Raw genomic sequence first — 18238 nt, forward strand, 5'->3', positions numbered from 1 at the left:
TTGCCTTTTTTTTTTTTTTTTTTTTTTTTGTTTATGGCCATATAACCTCATCTTGAGTAACCTTTGAAACAGCAAGTATCCTAATAATATTGAAAATTGTAATGTTAAAATATAAAAATGCAATATATACGTATTTTCACTAGTGTGATGTAGCATGTCACACTGAATGCAATGTCCTGTCATCTGCCCAGTCTCCACTAGATGGCATCAGCGTCCACTGCGTCGATTTTGAATAGGGGAGGGGGGATAAACACCTAACCACTACTTCGCATGTGCAGCCGTGTTCTCACGATTTGCTTCCTAGTGTGATTTTTGTGGAGTATAGTCATCATGAAGGCTCTTAGAGGAATGGTGAGCGGGGCCGTGAGCGAAATATCGTCTGCTGTTACCGGGAGCAAACACGTCGCCGTTCGGGAAAATGTGCTCTCCGTCACTCGTGACTACATTTCTCAGCCGAGATTAAGTGAGTGTCCAGGGCCCCTGAAAAACAAACCCACCGGAGCGATTCGGTGATGTGATGTCTGTATGAATAACATACTGCATCTTGTCAGCATCATTATCGGCATGTTATTTCAGCTCTAAATGTGTAACGTCCATTATTGTATTGTTTCTGAGACTGTCCATACATGATTTGGATACTATACGTTGTCAGGTGAATCCAGGATCAGCTGATGACAGCCTGCTAACAAACGGGGATGTTTCTCGTTCGTGCAAGTGCATGAGATTATTTGATTTTAATCACAATCGATGTTAATAAATACTCAGTGATGCATGCATGTCAGTGATGACTGTGCAACTCAGGAACTGCATCATGTTGGCAGTGTCATCAAATGTACTGATGATGTCATGACATCCAGGGAGGTTTTGAGATTTGTCATTCAGTTGCATCATTGATCTCTGTGTGACTCAGTTGTATGTGTAATTTGATATAGACTATGAAAACACTATTGTGACATGCATCTGTTATTGTTTGCACAGCGTATAAAACTGTGGCTGGTGTCAATGGGCCCCTGGTAATTTTGGATCAAGTGAAGGTAATGGATTTCTACATAATTTTTTTTTTTTCACTATTACTGTTACTGTTGATTGATTTGATTAAATCGTCTTTTCACCATTGTTTTATGAACATAATGTGACGTGTAGTCACAACTTTACATTCTTTCCAGGTGTCAGGGGGTATCCCGGGCCCTGTAATGTGGGTGCCCCACTAAGTTCTATGTACAGTATAGCCTACTCTTTTAAAGTATTTCCTGGGCCCTGTGAATGTTAGTGACAGCCCTGCCCCTTTTATGCATCCACTCATCTAATCACACTTTGAAAGTCTTGTCACTCAACTATGAAAATGTGAATGCATTTCTGTAGTCTCAAATGTGAATTAAGATCTATGTTCATGTAGAAGTCAATGGCTGGTTTATGTGTATTTTTATATGAGCCCAATCCAAAGTAAGATAATTAAGCAAATATGATTAATGTCTACTTCTATATGTTGATTTTCTCAACATGTGTTTGTTTCGTTCACAAGGTAATTATGAAATGCCGCCACCTTTACATAGACTTTCATTGTCGTCATAATAATCGTGCATACATACGCCAATGCAATGGCAGATTTAAGTTGTTTTGAATGTGCTGTACCGTACTTGTTCTTCGATTTTATATCAACAGGTATTTTATAATGTTTGTACATCTGATGCAGTTTCCCAGGTATGCTGAGATTGTCCACCTGACTCTTCCTGATGGCACCAAGAGGAGTGGACAAGTGCTGGAGGTCACAGGCTCCAAAGCCGTGGTTCAGGTCAGGGAAAATGCATCGTTTACATTATTATTTATTTATTTATTTATTTATTTTGTTGGTTTTCTTCCATCTTTTTATCTGAGCAGTAGCCGTCCCTCATTGTTTAATTTTTAGGTGTTTGAGGGAACATCTGGTATCGATGCCCAAAAAACCACATGTGAATTTACAGGGGACATTTTGCGAACACCTGTGTCTGAGGATATGCTGGGTAAGAAATAAAACAGGAATGCATTGTGCTCATGTTTTTTGTAATTATATGTATTCGCTAAAATTTGTGGTTTATTGCAGGTCGGGTTTTCAATGGATCAGGAAAGCCAATTGATCGGGGACCTGCAGTGCTGGCTGAGGACTATTTAGACATTATGGGTACATTGAATTCAGTAACTTCATTTCAAACATTTCGGACGTATGTTATTTGAGTGAGACATAACTTTGTAGTGCAGTACATGGTCTGTCATGCTTAGGGTTAAGAATCAGGAACAGAATGATTTTATGATGTTTTGTTCAATAATTTTTTTTTTTCATAGTATATTTTTTGTTTAACATAGTTAGGAGTAGGGATGAACTGATGTATCGACTGCCGATATTTATCGGCCAATTATTGACCAAATTAAAACCATCGGCATAATTGTAATAAGCATGAAAACACCGATTTGAAAACTTTTTATAATGAATTAGTAATACACTTTGTAAAAACCCTGTGAATTCAAATGCACAATATAGAAATAATAAAAGCTACGAAATCTAGAAGGGTTGGCACTTCTAGAACATGTAATGCTTAATTTGTATTTATTTTATTTATTTATTTATTCTTTCTTGTTTTAACGTTAATGTGGAAAAACCACCATAAACGGACATAACAGTTGTGAACGCAGCACTGACCTACATGATGAGGGAAATCATCCAAAACTCTTTGACCTCTGAGACATCAGTATGATATCCATTAATGCTACATGATTGATTGAATTAAGATTGAAATTGCAATATGGCCTTGTGCGATTACTAAACCTTAAAAGGCTCCGTTTAAAACTGCAAAAACAGAAGTTCAAAAATGTTTTTGAAAAAAGTTTAAAAAATAATAATAATTTCATAGCAATCATCATTTTAACATATTTAGTTACTTTTTTTCTTTTTTTTCTTATCTCTTTTTTTTTATTTATCTTGTGTTTGTCTTTCACTGTGGTTCTCTTTAAAATTTTGGCCTGTCATGTGTTCAACTAATCCAATGTTCAATGGAAATTATTTATTGTTAGAACAGTAAAAAAAAATAAAATAAAATAAAAAAAGCTTTTGTAAGCATTCCTTACAAAAATCGAGAGTTTGTGGCGAATTTGCCGCATATTCGCCCCTGATTATTTCCACATGCAAATTGGCTTTGCGGCAGATTGTCTATTGTTGCCAAAGGTTTGCTGGAGGTTCACCACTACCGGTGAAGAGCTGCAAACTTCTGGCAAACATTTGCAGTGAATCACAATCTCATTTGCATGTGAAAATAATGAATGGCAAATTTGTGGCTAGTTTGCCAGAACTCTAGATTTTTTGTAAGTGATCTGATGACAAAATAAAATGGCAAAATATCGTACCGTTATCTGCCTATAATTTGTTAAAATTGGTATCGGCCAAAAAACGGTGCATCCCTAGTTAGGTGGACCAATTTTAAAAAGTACTATAATAATTGTTAATGGAATTGTCATAGAAATATTCTGGGTTCAGTACAAGTTAAACTAATTCAGCAGCATTTGTAGAATAATGTGGATTAACACAAAAATTAATTAATTTATTTTTAATTTTCTCCCCAATTTGGAATAGCCAATTCCCAATGCGCTCTAAGTCCTCGTGGTGGCGTAGTGACTCGCCTCAATCCGGGTGGCGGAGGACGAATCTCAGTTGTCTCCGCGTCTGAGACCGTCAATCCACGCATCTTATCACGTGGCTTGTTGAGCGCATTTGGAGGCTTCACGCTATTCTCCACGGCATTCACACACAACTCACTACGCGCCCCACTGAGAGCGAAAACCACATTATAGCGACCACGAGGAGGTTACCCCATGTGACTCTACCCTCCCTAGCAACTGGGCCAATTTGGTTGCTTAGGAGACCTGGCTGGAGTCACTCAGCACGCCCTGGATTCGAACTTGCGACTCAAGGGGTGGCACAAAAATGTATTTCAACTTTATTTTGTCCCTCTTTTTCTTTAAAATAAAAGCTCAAATCTGGGTTCCGGTTAGGCACTTACAATAGAAGTGAATGGGGCCAATTCGTAAATGTTAAAATACTCACCGTTTCAAAAATATAGCCACAAAACGTAAACACTATGCATGTTAACGTAATTTTAATGTGATAAAATCGCTTACTAACCTTTTCTGTGTAAAGTTATAGCCAAATTTACAACTTTGTTGCCAAGTTGATGTAATGTCAACAAACCCTAAAATGACCGTAAAAACATTGATTTAAACAACTTTACAGCTCAAATAATACACACGTTTTAACAAAAGAATTAATGCAAGTGCTTTTATAAAATTATAAGCTTCACAATTTCTGCCTTTAAACCCTCCAGAAATTGACCCCATTCTCTCCCATTGTAAGAGCCTCGTGATTTTTGCTTTTTTTAAAAGAAAAGGAGGGACGAGTCGAATTTGTTTTTGTGATTAACATTATGCCACAAATGCTGTTGGTTGAGCTAAACTTGTATTGAACACAGAATATAAGTGGAATCGGAACCAGAGTGGTTAAATTTCTTACAATTCTCATCCCTGATCATGTTCCTAACTTGCCATCAGTGGTATGTTTGTGTATTTATGTCTGATTTCCACCTGTTTCCCGCAGGTCAGCCAATTAATCCTCAGTGTCGTATTTATCCTGAGGAAATGATCCAGACTGGCATCTCTGCCATTGATGGCATGAACAGCATTGCAAGAGGCCAGAAAATTCCCATTTTCTCTGCAGCTGGTCTGCCACACAATGAGGTGAGATCACACCAGTCTGTTTTCTATCCTGTGTTTCATATGTTTTGTTACGTCTCTTTGTCATTGTAAACATCTCTTCTTAAGAGCTCTTTCTGTTTTATTTGTCTCAAATGTAAAAGTGATTGGAGGTCGAAGATAAAAGATCAAGTGGTCAGCCAGTATGATTTTTTTTAATGGCTGATGCCAGTATCTAGAGAGCAGGGTGGCCAAAGGCTGATATACTGCTTTATAAAATATAAAAGCAAACGAAAGTGTGCACTATGTATTGACAAGGCTGTTATTTGGTTTGGATTAAAACGAGACAGAATGACTAATTGGGCACAGTTATCTGCCAATGCCAAAAATCTCAAAATGGCCAAATAGCAGCTGATATATCGGTTTATCAAAATTTTTATCCATAAGATTTCTGTGTAGTTTTGTACTTTTGCACAAATCTTGTTTGTCATTTGAAAATATGCTGTTATTTTCTCCTTTGTTTTGATTGTTTGCTCACTCTGTTACAATTGTGTGTCTTCAGATTGCTGCACAGATCTGTCGTCAGGCAGGATTGGTAAAGAAGTCCAAAGATGTGATGGATTACAGTGAAGAAAACTTTGCCATTGTGTTTGCTGCCATGGGGGTGAGCTGCACTTCCAGTTTAAAAGATTACAATTTCTTTGTATAAATTAATACCAGTGGTATATCTTCATGACATTGTGTTTCTAAAGGTCAACATGGAGACTGCAAGGTTTTTTAAATCAGATTTTGAAGAGAACGGGTCCATGGACAATGTGTGCCTCTTTTTAAATTTGGCCAATGATCCCACGTCAGTAACCTCTTGAAATATTCCCACGTTTATGGATTTTGGTTTGACTTGGGTGAAATGTTATTAACCAAAATGCTTGATTTCCTGTTGCAGGATTGAGCGCATTATCACCCCTCGCCTTGCGCTCACTGCAGCTGAGTTTCTGGCTTACCAGTGTGAGAAGCATGTGCTAGTCATATTAACTGACATGAGTTCCTATGCTGAGGCTTTACGAGAGGTAGGACATAATGTGTAAATTTATACTGACAGCTGTTGGCACTTTCCATGAAGAAGGTACACTTTGGTGTCCCATTTTTTTTGTAAAACATTAAAGACACAAATCCTACAAAGGTTTTGGTTGCAAACTATTAGAAATGTTAAACTATTTTATCTGTTTTTATACAAATTGTAATGTTGTCTGCATTCATCAAGGTCAACTATTTAAGTGTTACCCAATTTATTGTAAGAAAACAAAAAAATCAGGTTGGCAATCAAAATATTCTAAAGGTTAAACATCGCCTTTCACTGACTTCTGACTTTGTTGAAAAAAAAATATAGATCTTCATTTTTCATGGAAGGTGCCTGTAAGCATGAAGGCTGTCCACATTACTCATTGTATTAAACTCAATCATCTTCTTCAAGGTCTCTGCAGCTAGAGAAGAGGTGCCTGGCCGACGTGGTTTCCCAGGCTACATGTACACCGATCTGGCCACAATATATGAGCGAGCCGGACGTGTGGAGGGACGAAATGGCTCCATCACCCAAATTCCAATCCTAACTATGCCCAATGATGGTTAGCAAACATCTCAGTTGTTCTCTTTTCATCATAACTGGTGTGGAGAACAGATATGCTTACACTTTTATAATCTTATCCACAGATATCACCCATCCTATTCCGGATTTAACAGGCTACATCACTGAGGGTCAAATTTATGTGGATAGACAACTTCATAACAGACAGGTGAGTCATGAAAACAAACTCATAGTTTGAACTGTGCATTAATAGATCAGGGGGTCTGTCAATTATTGAATGAAAATAAAATTTAAATAATGTGATAAAAACATGATTACAATATTAAGTTAACTTAAATCAAAGCTGATGTTAAGAAACTGAAGTTCAGCTAACTTTTTCATTGTCCCTCCCACTTAAGGGATGGTTCACCCAAAAATGAAAATGTTCTCATACTTTACTCACCCTTGTGCCATTCCAGATGTATATGACTTTCTTTCTTCTGCTGAACACAAACGAAGATTTTTAGATAAAATATTTTCACTCTGTAGGTCCTTACAAATGCAAGTGAATGGTGACCAGAACTTTGAATCTTCAAAAAGCACATAAAGGCAGTATAAAAGTAATCCATAAGACTCCAGTGGTTTGATCCATGTCTTCAAAAGTGATATGATAGGTGTGGGTGAGAAACAGATAAATATTTAAGTCCTTTTTTACTGTAAATATACCTCCCTGCCCAGTAGGTGGCGGTGTGCACAAATCACCAAAAATAAAAGATGAAAGTGAAAGTGGAGATTGATAGTAAAAAAGGACTTTATTTCTCACCCACACCTATCATATCACTTCTGAAGATATGGATTTATCCACTGGAGTCGTATGGATTACTTTTATGCTGCCTTTATGTGATTTTTGGACCTTCAAAGGTCTGGCCACCATTCACTTGCATTGTGAAAACCAATAGAGCTGAAATATTTTTCTAAATATCTTTCTTTGTGTTCAGCAAAAGAAAGAAAGTCAAACACATTTTGGATGGCATGAAGGTGAGTAAATGATGAGAGAATTTTCATTTTTGGGTGAACTATTCCTTTAAGTTAAATAAGAATGTATATATGACTCTGTACATCAATAATGATTATTGTATTGGCTTCACAAGGCATAAAAATTTATTAATACTTTAATATGGTACTGCACGCATGTACGCTCAGTTTTATACAGTATGTAAAAAGGGGTCCCTGCTTCATCTCTCTGTCCACCAAGGGGTCCTTGAAAAATTTTGAAAACCCCTGTAGTAGATGAATGAATACCATGTGCAATTTTTTATTTTAATTGTAATTATTATTATTTTCTTTTTTTTCTCTTTAATGTAGATCTATCCTCCCATCAATGTACTACCTTCTTTGTCTCGACTGATGAAGTCAGCTATCGGTGAGGGAATGACACGCAAAGACCACTCGGATGTCTCTAATCAACTGGTAAGTTAAGGAGAACATAAATTTGAAACCAAGCAAAAGCAATACCACATTAGAGACCACAATCATTTTATTCCCTGTGAGAGATAGAGCCATTTATGTATTTAATATAGAAATAAAATGAACCAGGTTTTTTTTTTTTTTTTTTTTTTTTTTCTCACTGCGAACAATAAATTAGTTGGAAGATGGTTGATGAGCATATAGTGTTTTTTTTATTTATTTTTTATTTATTTTTAAACACATATGGAGAATTGATGTGGTGGATTGAGAAGGCTGTGACATAGCTTCTTTTCTTTACACAGTATGCTTGTTATGCCATCGGGAAAGATGTGCAGGCAATGAAGGCTGTGGTTGGCGAGGAAGCATTGACAGCAGATGACTTGTTGTACCTGGAGTTCTTACAGAAATTTGAGAGAAACTTTATTTCCCAGGGTAAGTCAGGACAGGAGAGCACTTGTGCCATGATATAAAAATACATTTCTCAGTTTTGTATCTTATAAAGAATTGAAAAGGTAGACTTCAGTCATTCTTGCTGTGCAGTAAATTTGTACTGGAAATTGCGAGGCATTAAAGGAATATCATGTGTTACATACAAGTTAAGCTCAATCGACAGCATTTGTGGCATAATGTTGATTACAACACAAATGACTTTCGACTTGTCCCTCCTTGAAAAAAAATTAAAATAAATTGGAGGTTACATTGAGGCACTTACAATGGAAGTGAATGGGGCCAATTTTTGGAGGGTTTAAAGGCAGAAATATAAAGCTTATAATTTTATAAAAGCCCTTACATTAATTCTTCTGTTAAAACTCTAGTATCATTTGAGCTTTAAAGTCGTTTAAATCGTAACTTTTACAGTCATATTAGGGTTTTTTGACATTACATCATCATGGGAACAAACTGTAAAATTGCATATAACTTTACATAGAAATGGTTGGTTAGTGATTTTATCACACTAAAATCATGTTAACACGTATATTATTTGTCTTGTGGCTATACTTTTGAAATATTGAGTATTTTAATGTTTACTAATTGGTTCCATTCACTTCCATTTAAGTGACTCAATGGAACCCAGATTTTTGCTGAGTGACGAGTCTAAATACATTTTTATGGTAATCAATAATATGCCACAAAAGCTGTTGAATGAGCTAAAATAAACTTGTATTTAACACGGTATATTCCTTTAAGAGCTTACGTGAGGGTGTCAACTTGAAGTTAATTTTGATATTTTTGTTTTCCGTCTCAAAACTGTATGACTTTCTTCCGAGGAACACAAAGATATTTTGATGGAGATATATCATGATTTGAAGGTTGATTACACTTACTTGTGCTTGACACATGCGCAGATAATCAAGCATCAAATCATGATCGCACCTAGGAGACTGCAGATGTCAAGATTTTTATCGAAAAAGGAGTTATATTTTGGTCTGTTTTTCACTCAAAACTGATGACTTCAGAAGGCATGGATTAAACCACTCAAGTCGTATGTATTACTTAAAAGCTGCCTTTATGTCCTTTATGGAGCTTGGATGTTTTGGACCCCATTGACTTGCATTGTACAGATATATACACCTCATATCTCTATCATAATATCTTCGTTTGTGTTCCTCGGAAGAAAGAAAGTCATACGAATTTGAGACGACATAAGGGTGAGTAAATGATGAAAGAATTATAATTTTTGGGCAAACTATTCCTTTAAGGAAATGGCTTTTGTTAAAGGTATATTAGTGTGGACTAACAGGACAGAGAATTATATTATGGACATAGGAAAAACCTATACATTGGTTAGCAATGAAAACAATATTTCCAAAAAACATTTTTGAAATTTAGATGGAAGTGCATAGCTCCCTGTAAAGTAGTAGCAAAAGTAGTAACATCTGCTAAAATCAAAGTTGTGTAATTATTTAAAATGTACCCCTACACTCATCTAGTTGTGTTATTGTGATAGAAGAAAACGTCATGGTTACTGGTGTAACCTCCGTTCCCTGATGGAGGGAACGAGACGTTGGTGTCGATGTAGTGACACTAGGGGTCACTCTTGGGAGCCCGAGACACCTCTGGTCTTTGATAAAAGGCCAATGAAAATTGCCGAGTGGTATTTGCATGCCACTCCCCCGAACATCGGTCCCTCGGTCAGGGTGTACCAGAGCGGGCAGTGGGGAGGATTCTTGGGAGGCGAACTGGTGCACCTGTGCCTGTCGAATCGACTCCAAATCAGCTGGACCACCTGAAGGTGGAGTCTCCACTTTTCCTTGAGGGTAACCTGTTGTGACGGCGCGTCCGCCAAAGTGTTGAGGTTGCCCGGGATGTGAGTGGCTTGCAGCGACTTGAGGTGCGCCTGACTCCGTTGGAGGAGACGGCAGGCGAGTTGTGACATACAGCGGGAGCGCAGACCGCCTTGGCAGTTGACATATGCTACCACTGCCGTGCTGTCTGTCCGAACTAGCACGTGCTTGCCCTGGATCAACGGCCGGAACCTCCGCAGGGCGAGCAGAATTGCCAGTAACTCGAGGCAGTTGATGTGCCAACGCAGCCGCGGACCCGTCCAGAGGCCGGCGGCTGCGTGCCCATTGCCAACAGCACCCCAGCCCGTTTTGGAGGCGTCTGTCGTGACAACGATGCGCCTGGAGACCAGTTCTAGGGGAACACCTGCTCGTAGAAACGAGAGGTCGGTCCAAGGGCTGAAAAGACGGTGACAGACCGACGTAATGGCCACGCGGTGTGTCCCGTGGCGCCATGCCCGTCTCAGGACTCGAGTCTGGAGCCAGTGCTGAAGCAGCCTCATATGCATCAACCCGAGCGGGGTGGCCACCGCCGAGGATGCCATATGCCCCAGGAGCCTCTGAAAAAGTTTCAGTGGAACCGCTGTTTTCTGTTTGAACGCCTTCAAACAGGCCAGCACCGACTGGGCGCGCTCGTTTGTAAGGTGCACCGTCAAGGAGACTGAGTCCAACTCCAAACCGAGAAAAGAGATGCTCTGAACCGGGAGGAGCTTGCTCTTTTCCCAGTTGACCCGAAGCCCTAGTCGGCTGAGGTGTGAGAGCACCAGGTCCCTGTGTGCGCATAACACGTCTCGAGAGTGAGCTAAGATTAGCCAGTCGTCGAGATAGTTGAGAATGCGAATGCCCACCTCCCTTAACGGGGCAAGGGCAGCCTCTGCGATTTTCGTAAAGACGTGAGGAGACAGGGACAGACCGAAAGGGAGGACTTGTACTGATACTCCTGACCCTCGAACGCGAACTTCAGGAAGGGTCTGTGTTGAGGAAGGATCGAGACGTGAAAGTACGCATCCTTCTGGTCTATCGCCACGAACCAATCTTGATGCCAGACACTCGCTAGAATGCGTCTTTGCGTCAGCATCTTGAACGGGAGTCTGTGTAAAGCCCGGTTCAGTACTCGCAGGTCCAAGATTGGCCGCAACCCACCGCCTTTTTTCGGTACAATGAAGTAGGGGCTGTAAAACCCTTTCTTCATCTCGGCTGGAGGGACAGTTCTATCGCATCCTTCCATAGGAGGGTAGCGATCTCCACGCAAGGTAGCAGCGTTTTCGTCTTTCACCAAGGTGAAGTGGACACCGCTGAACCTGGGCGGATGCCCGGCGAAGTGAATCGCGCAGCCGAGTCAGACGGTCTGGACCAGCCCTCGTGACGGACTGGAAGGCACAAGCCATGCGTCCAAGTTCCGCGCAAGGGGGACCAAAGGGACAACGTCATCGGATGTACCGGCAGGTGGGGCCTCGCGGCAGGGCGGAGCTCGGGGTGCCACACCACGTCGTGGCCGTGCTGAGTCCGAGGACATCGAAGCACTTACCTGGCTCCTTGTGACCACCCCCGGAACAGCCTGGGACGGGGGAGGAAGAGGCCTGTCCTCGTGACCCGTGGTCTCAAGGGCGCTTTGAAGCCTTTCACGGGTTCTGGGCGGCCGCGAGACGGGTGGTGTCTGCTTCCTACGGTGGGCTCCACGCCGGGGCCAGGCCGAAGGGGCGGGCTGCGGCGGAGCCGGTGCAGTCACCGCAGGGGGACGCCCTTGGTGATGAGTAGATGGGGTGCGGGATCTTGAGCCGCGCCGGGGCAGGATATAGGCCCGCCTAGGAAATGGGGGCAGCAAGGAATCGTGTCTTGTCGGCCCCACCCATCTCGACCAGGTTGAGCCAAAGGTGGCGCTCCTGGACCACTAGTGTGGCCAACGTCCGTCCGAGAGACTGCGCCGTGACCTCCGTCGCTCGGAGAGCGAGGTCGGTCGCCGAGCGCAGTTCCTGCATCAATCCCGGGGCGGAACTACCCTCGTGCAGTTCCTTTAGCGCCTTGGCGGACTTGCAGGAGAGCCATGGCGTGCAGGGCGGAGGCAGCTTGTCCAGCGGCACCGTAGGCCTTGGCCGTCAGAGACGACATAATCCTACAGGCCTTGGACGGGGGCTTTGGGCACCCGCGCCAGGTGGCGGCGCTCTGCGGGCATAGGTGCACCGCGAGCGCCTTTATCCACCGGGGGATTGCCGAATAACCCTTGGCCGCCCCACCATCGAGGGTAGTGAGAGCGGGGAAGCTGAAAAGATCGGGACCGGGCAGTAAAAAGTGCCTCCCGCGACCTTGTCAGCTCTTCATGCACTTCCAGGAAGAAAGGAATGGGGCGGGGTGTGGCTTTGAGCGGCGCCGCGAGCCCAGGAACCAATCACCGAGCCGCGAGGGTTCAGGGAAGAGTGGTGAATTCCACTCTAACTGACGCTCGCGGCTGCCCTGGAAAGCATGTCGTCACCTCCGCGTCAGCCTGTGACTGGGCGATCGACCCCGAAGGGAGGAGCCCAGCCGAGGCTTCCGACTGGACGAGCCTGCTCTCCGATGCTGTGCTCGAGAGCTCATCACTTTCGCAGGCTCCGAATAAGAGGTCAAACTCGCCGTGAGACGAGGCGGCGGACTCACCCGGAAGCCCGATCGGGGCAGACGAGCGTGCTGGGGAATGGGAGGTCCGCGGGGGGATACCCGGCGGAGGCAGTCCCATTGGGGTCCCCAAATCGCCCCCAGTGCTAGCCGCGCTGGCCTCAAACCCGTGGGTAAAAGGACCGAGGCTGGAGCCTCTGGGGTGGCTCGCTTTCTTACGAAGGCGAGCTGCGACCGCAGCGTTGCCATGGACATATTCTCGCAATGAAAACATGACCATCCACGAACGCTGTCTCCGCGTGAGCAGTGCCCAGACACGAAAGACAGTGATCGTGACCGTTAGAAGGCGAGAGATAACGAGCACAACCAGGAATAACACACAATCAGAAAAGCATCTTTAAACAGACGCGCCTTTAAAAAGACGTTCCGTGTGTGCGCTCTTTTAGAGAAATATATACTCTTTTAGAGGGGAAAAATGCTCTTTCAGAAAATATACTCTCTAGTTTTTCTGCCGAAGCGCCCAGGGGCGTTCTCTGCAGTGCACCAGTGCAGAGGAGGGAGAAGCCGCTGAAATGCGCCGTCAGATCCAGCAGAGGTGAATGAACAGTAGTATTCAGCTCAGTGAGCATGACCGTTCGGCTCCGAAGAGAAAATCTGAATGAGTGGTTGCATACCAGCTCCTTTTATACCCGTATGTTCGGGGGAGTGGCATGCAAATACCACTCGCCAATTTTCATTGGCCTTTTATCAAAGACCAGAGGTGTCTCGGGCTCCCAAGAGTGACCCCTAGTGTCACTACATCGACACCAACGTCGAGTGAGTGACAGATAGGAACTAACAAATATAATCTTTAAAAATTGTAAGTTTCATATTTTATCCAATATAATGAACTTAAATGATCGGGGGACATAAAACTGCATAATTGGAATGACCCGCAAATAAAGGAGGCTCATTTTAAATTCATTAAGAACTTAGTGATGTGATTGCATGAATGGCAGCAGCCTATAAAGCATATGTACTGTATTCAGGAAGGGCTTATCATTCTTTGTCCCACAGGTGCTTATGAGAACCGAACTGTGTATGAAACTTTGGACATTGGATGGCAGCTTTTGAGAATCTTTCCCAAGGAGATGCTGAAGAGGATTCCTCAGAGTACTCTGGCTGAGTTTTACCCTCGAGACTCCAAACATTAATCTTACTTCCTTGCTCAATCAGTACTTCACTTCAGCCATGAATCTGTCTGCTACACTAGATGTTACTCACTCTATCTGCTCAAATCCTATTGTCTTAGAAGCTGTATTGATGGAATACAAAGCTGTTTTTCATGGCTTGTTCATTGCTGCTCTTGGTATTTATTTATTATGTGAGTGTTGCTTAATGGTAAAGCAAATATTGCGTGAATATTGTTGCTACACTGTAGTTGGGAAGATATTTGTGTCCAGCTCAATGTGTTGTGTTTTGAACAAGTGGTGTATAATGTTGTACGGGCCAAAGTTTCTCTCAGCCTGCAAAGTTTCTTGGAACAACTGTCAAGACTATTAGTATACACCACAAAAATGCCAGATTTTTAATTGTATCAAAAGTGCCAAGTTGAAGAATATATCATCTTAAGGTATTCTATGAATTTGTCATCCTTACAGTCAATTTACTATACAGTATATAGTACATATTGAAGTAATAAATATATACTTTATAATTTGATTAGAATGAAAAAAGCCATATGTTCATGGAATGCATTCAAAGAGATATAAAAGCACAGTGGCCCTAACCTAATCTTGAAACGAGGAAAAACATACATTGAGCAATAGATTTTTTATTTTATTTTTCATTTACGAAGAAGGTGCCATTCAAGTTTGTGAAAGCTATGATGTTGGCATGAAATTAACTTGCCCTAGTCTGATTTACATGAAAATAAATGTGTCATTGTTTATGGTTGTGTAAACATATTTATTGTATTTATTTTGGTGCCATGTATATATGTACTGTGGTAAAATGTGTCATATCTTAAGAAATTGTGACTTTATGCATGAAAGCTATATTGGAAATGTGTTTGTGAGCATTTGCTTCATGAAATAAACTTTAATGTGATATACAGTTGAAGTCAGAAGTTTACATTCACCTTAGCCAAATACATTTAAACTCAGTTTTTCACAAGTCCTGACATTTAATCGTAGAAAACACTCCCTGTCTTAGGTCTGTTATTATCACTACTTTAAGAATGTGAAATGTCAGAATAATAATAGAAAGAATTATTTATTTCAGCTTTTATTTCTTTCATCACATTCCCAGTGGGTCAGAAGTTTACATACAATTTGTTAGTATTTGGAAGCATTTCCTTTAAATTGTTTAACTTGGGTCAAACATTTTGGGTAGTTTTCCACAAGCTTCTCACAATAACTTGCTGGAATTTTGGTCCATTCCTCCAGACAGAACTGGTGTAATTGAGTCAGGTTTGTAGGCCTCCTTGCTCACACATGCTTTTTTAGTTCTGCCCACAAATTTTCTATCGGATTGAGGTCAGGGCTTTGTGATGGCCACTCCAATACCTTGACTTTTAAGCCATTTTGCCACAACATTGGAGGTATGCTTGGGGTCATGGTCAATTTGGAAGACCTATTTGTGACAGAGCTTTAACTTCCTGGCTGATGTCTTGAGATGTTGCTTCAATATATCCACATAATTTTCCTTCCTCATGATGCCATCTATTTTGTGAAGTGCACCAGTCCCTCCTGCAGCAAAGCACCCCCACAACATGATGCTGCCACCCCCATGCTTCACAGTTGGGATGGTATTCTTCGGCTTGCAAGCCTCACCCTTTTTCCTCCAAACATAACGATGGTCTATATTTATTGGACTTAATTTTTTGTACCAACTTTAAGGTTTTAGGTTAAAATGTATATGACTGTATAACTGGACACTATTTCTTCCTGCTTGATCACCTTTTGCCCTCATCAGTACTGTGAATTAATTTTTAAAAGCAAAAATATTCCATCTAGAAATATTCTGGAAGAAATATCCAGAAAATTGTATTAGTATTAACCTGGAAAGTCTGATAGCTAATAAACAGGCTAAATGTGTATGACTTTCTTTTGCTGAACACACAAAGATTTTTTGAAGAATATTTCAGCTCTGTGGGTCCTCACAATGCAAGTACCAAAATTTTGAAGGTAAAAAAAGCACATAAGGCAGCGTATAAAGTAATCCATAAGACTCCAGTGGTTAAATCTAAATCTTCAGAAGCGATATAGTATGTGTGGGTGAGAATACAATCAATCCCCAACTTCACTTTCACATTCTTCTTCTTTTGTTTATGGCAATTTACACTCTCCATGCATATTGCCACCAACTGGGCAGGGAGGAGTATTCATAGTAAAGAAAGGACTTAAACGTTGATCTGGTTCTCACCCACACCTATAATGTCACTTCTGTAGATATGGATCAAACCACTGGAGTCGTATGGATTACTTGTATGCTGCTTTTATGTGCCAGACAAGTCACTTGCCAGTTCCTTCCTGTGTAGATCCAAGTTTACTAGAACCTCCTCCTTATTGCCCAGTCCTGAAGAGTCTAAGCATAATGTCTGTAAGAACCAGACTGGTTGACTTTCTGGACATAGGCCCATTTTGCACATTGTATTAAGTTCCTTCTCAGGTGATACAATCACATGTGGTCAAGTGAGACACATTGCTGTTTACATCTTGTCACACAAATGGTTCTCTTGTGACACTTGTGCTCAGATTTCAAGGTGAGGGTCTCTGATTTCATGACTACATACAGTACATTACTCACTATGTCAGTGTGTTACTGGATGATAATAAAGCACAAAAAGACAAGTAAAGCATGAAGAAATACACAATATTGCATGATCCCCTCATCAGTGTCTCATAATTAATCATGAGACTGCTTGGAGCTTGTTGAGGAAATTGGAACCAATATGCCTCAAAGATGCAAAAGAAGACAGCACCCAGAGGGAAGGAATAGCTGGCAAGATGGCTGCCAAAAAAAATAAAAAAATAAAATATAAAAAATAAAAAAAAAATTCCCTCTGTGAGTACTGGAGCACAGAATGATGTCGATGACCCCTGCATTAAATAAGCACAAATCAACTGGTGCCATCTTCTTTCGGTGTTTTCATGCCATATAATATTTCTCTGTGGATGATTTGCTGATAAAGTGGAAGGGTAGGCTGGAAATGTATCATTACATGCAAAAAGGAACAAATTTGGAGTGTTTTTTATATATTATTATTATTATTATTATTATTATTATTATTATATCTGTGTTATTTGCTCACTTGGTATGTCCAAAATATGATTATTTATTCAGAATCCACCACAGACACCCACCTTTATAAAGGGGATTGGGATCTCTTTGTATGTTGACCAAACGACCTTACTGGCTCCTTTGTGGGAATGCACCTTTCCCTGTACGTGAACAACTGGTACAGCAGTCCCACACTACTGTTACAGTATATTTGAAATTGTCCCACTGTCTAAAACAACTGGCTAAATAAGGGCTTGTAAATGACAGGTACTACCACAGAGTGGTGCTGTGGTCATTAAAACCAAGGACTATCTAAGAAAAAACAGTTATCCGATTGTGCTCTCTAAATTTTAAAGCTACATTCACAAAAAAAAAAAAATAAAAAAAAAAATAAAAATAAAAAAAATAAAAAAAAAAATTATAAGAAAAAAAAGAGATATTTCATCTTCCATATTCATCTATCTATATTTGTCTAACATTTCTGTGTCTCTGTATCTCTAAATCTGACAGCTGACAGTTTTTGAGACATTATATTATGATACTTTGTGGATGAAATTATATGCATGTTAATGCCTGGCAATACTGTGATTACACTGTACATTGATCAGAGAGAGAACTTCAGATGAAGATGAAGGCTGGACCACACTACTGATGTGTGGGCCTATTTGATGATGGTATGATCTGGCTCAGCTCTGTGATGGCTTCTCATTTTCATGTAATGCACTTCTGTTAAAATGAGAAACACATTGGTACCTAAATTGCCTGAATGTTACTTTAAACAACATACTGTAGATGTTGAAATCCATCTGTTTGTACGATACTACTAGAAGCTAAATTGTCTGAGGGATATGGAGACAGTTTGCTAATAGGAAGTAAATATTATTTCCATGACTGTGTATCTGGTTTTGATCCTGAAAGTGGTAGAGTAAATTGGTGGTACAGAAGAACACTCTCTTTCAATTCAATGCACAAAAACATACAATGCCGAATGCAGGATGCAGAAGTACACTATTACTGCTTAATAAGAATTAATAGATAGGTGAAGCTAATTAAATGCATTCAATAACTGTATTTTCGGAGAGTGTGAACCTCTATAACAGGGGTCAGCAACCTATGGCACGCAGAGGGGTAATCACTGCCAGCAATGGCGAGAGAGGAGTAGACTGTTTTATTTATATGAAATTCCGCACCTGCATTCCAGTCTACATATTGATATAATCCTTCCTCATGATCACACAGCATGTTTTCATGAGCTGAATGGGAGGCTAAACAAAAAGTTAAAATGTGATGAGACTGCAGTATACCCAACAGACTCAGGCTGCGTGGATGACAGCCTACATTCCGTGTTTCATTTGTTTCT

At 40.8% G+C, this 18238-nt stretch overlaps 1 protein-coding gene across 1 annotated transcript; it reads left to right on the plus strand.

The window, feature by feature from the left end:
* The first annotated feature begins 248 nt into the window (after positions 1–248).
* Positions 249–14709, plus strand: atp6v1b2 (ATPase H+ transporting V1 subunit B2). Its single transcript, XM_051685715.1, has 14 exons — positions 249–463; positions 979–1034; positions 1694–1792; positions 1907–2000; positions 2081–2158; positions 4619–4758; positions 5276–5377; positions 5466–5563; positions 5657–5780; positions 6185–6335; positions 6421–6503; positions 7640–7744; positions 8044–8173; positions 13672–14709. Exons 1-14 carry the CDS (start codon positions 331–333, stop codon positions 13806–13808), a joined length of 1530 nt encoding a protein of 509 aa, XP_051541675.1. The 5' UTR covers positions 249–330; the 3' UTR covers positions 13809–14709.
* The last annotated feature ends 3529 nt before the right edge of the window (positions 14710–18238 follow it).

This window comes from Myxocyprinus asiaticus, chromosome 43, assembly GCF_019703515.2.
Source record: "Myxocyprinus asiaticus isolate MX2 ecotype Aquarium Trade chromosome 43, UBuf_Myxa_2, whole genome shotgun sequence".
Lineage (NCBI taxonomy): Eukaryota > Metazoa > Chordata > Actinopteri > Cypriniformes > Catostomidae > Myxocyprinus > Myxocyprinus asiaticus.

Coding starts and splice junctions, on each gene's coding strand:
- atp6v1b2 (XM_051685715.1), top strand. CDS start 331: ATGAAGGCTCTTAGAGGAATGGTGAGCGGGGCCGTGAGCGAAATATCG. Junction 1,035..1,693: donor TAATTTTGGATCAAGTGAAG/GTAATGGATTTC, acceptor CATCTGATGCAG/TTTCCCAGGTATGCTGAGAT. Junction 2,001..2,080: donor TGTGTCTGAGGATATGCTGG/GTAAGAAATAAA, acceptor GGTTTATTGCAG/GTCGGGTTTTCAATGGATCA.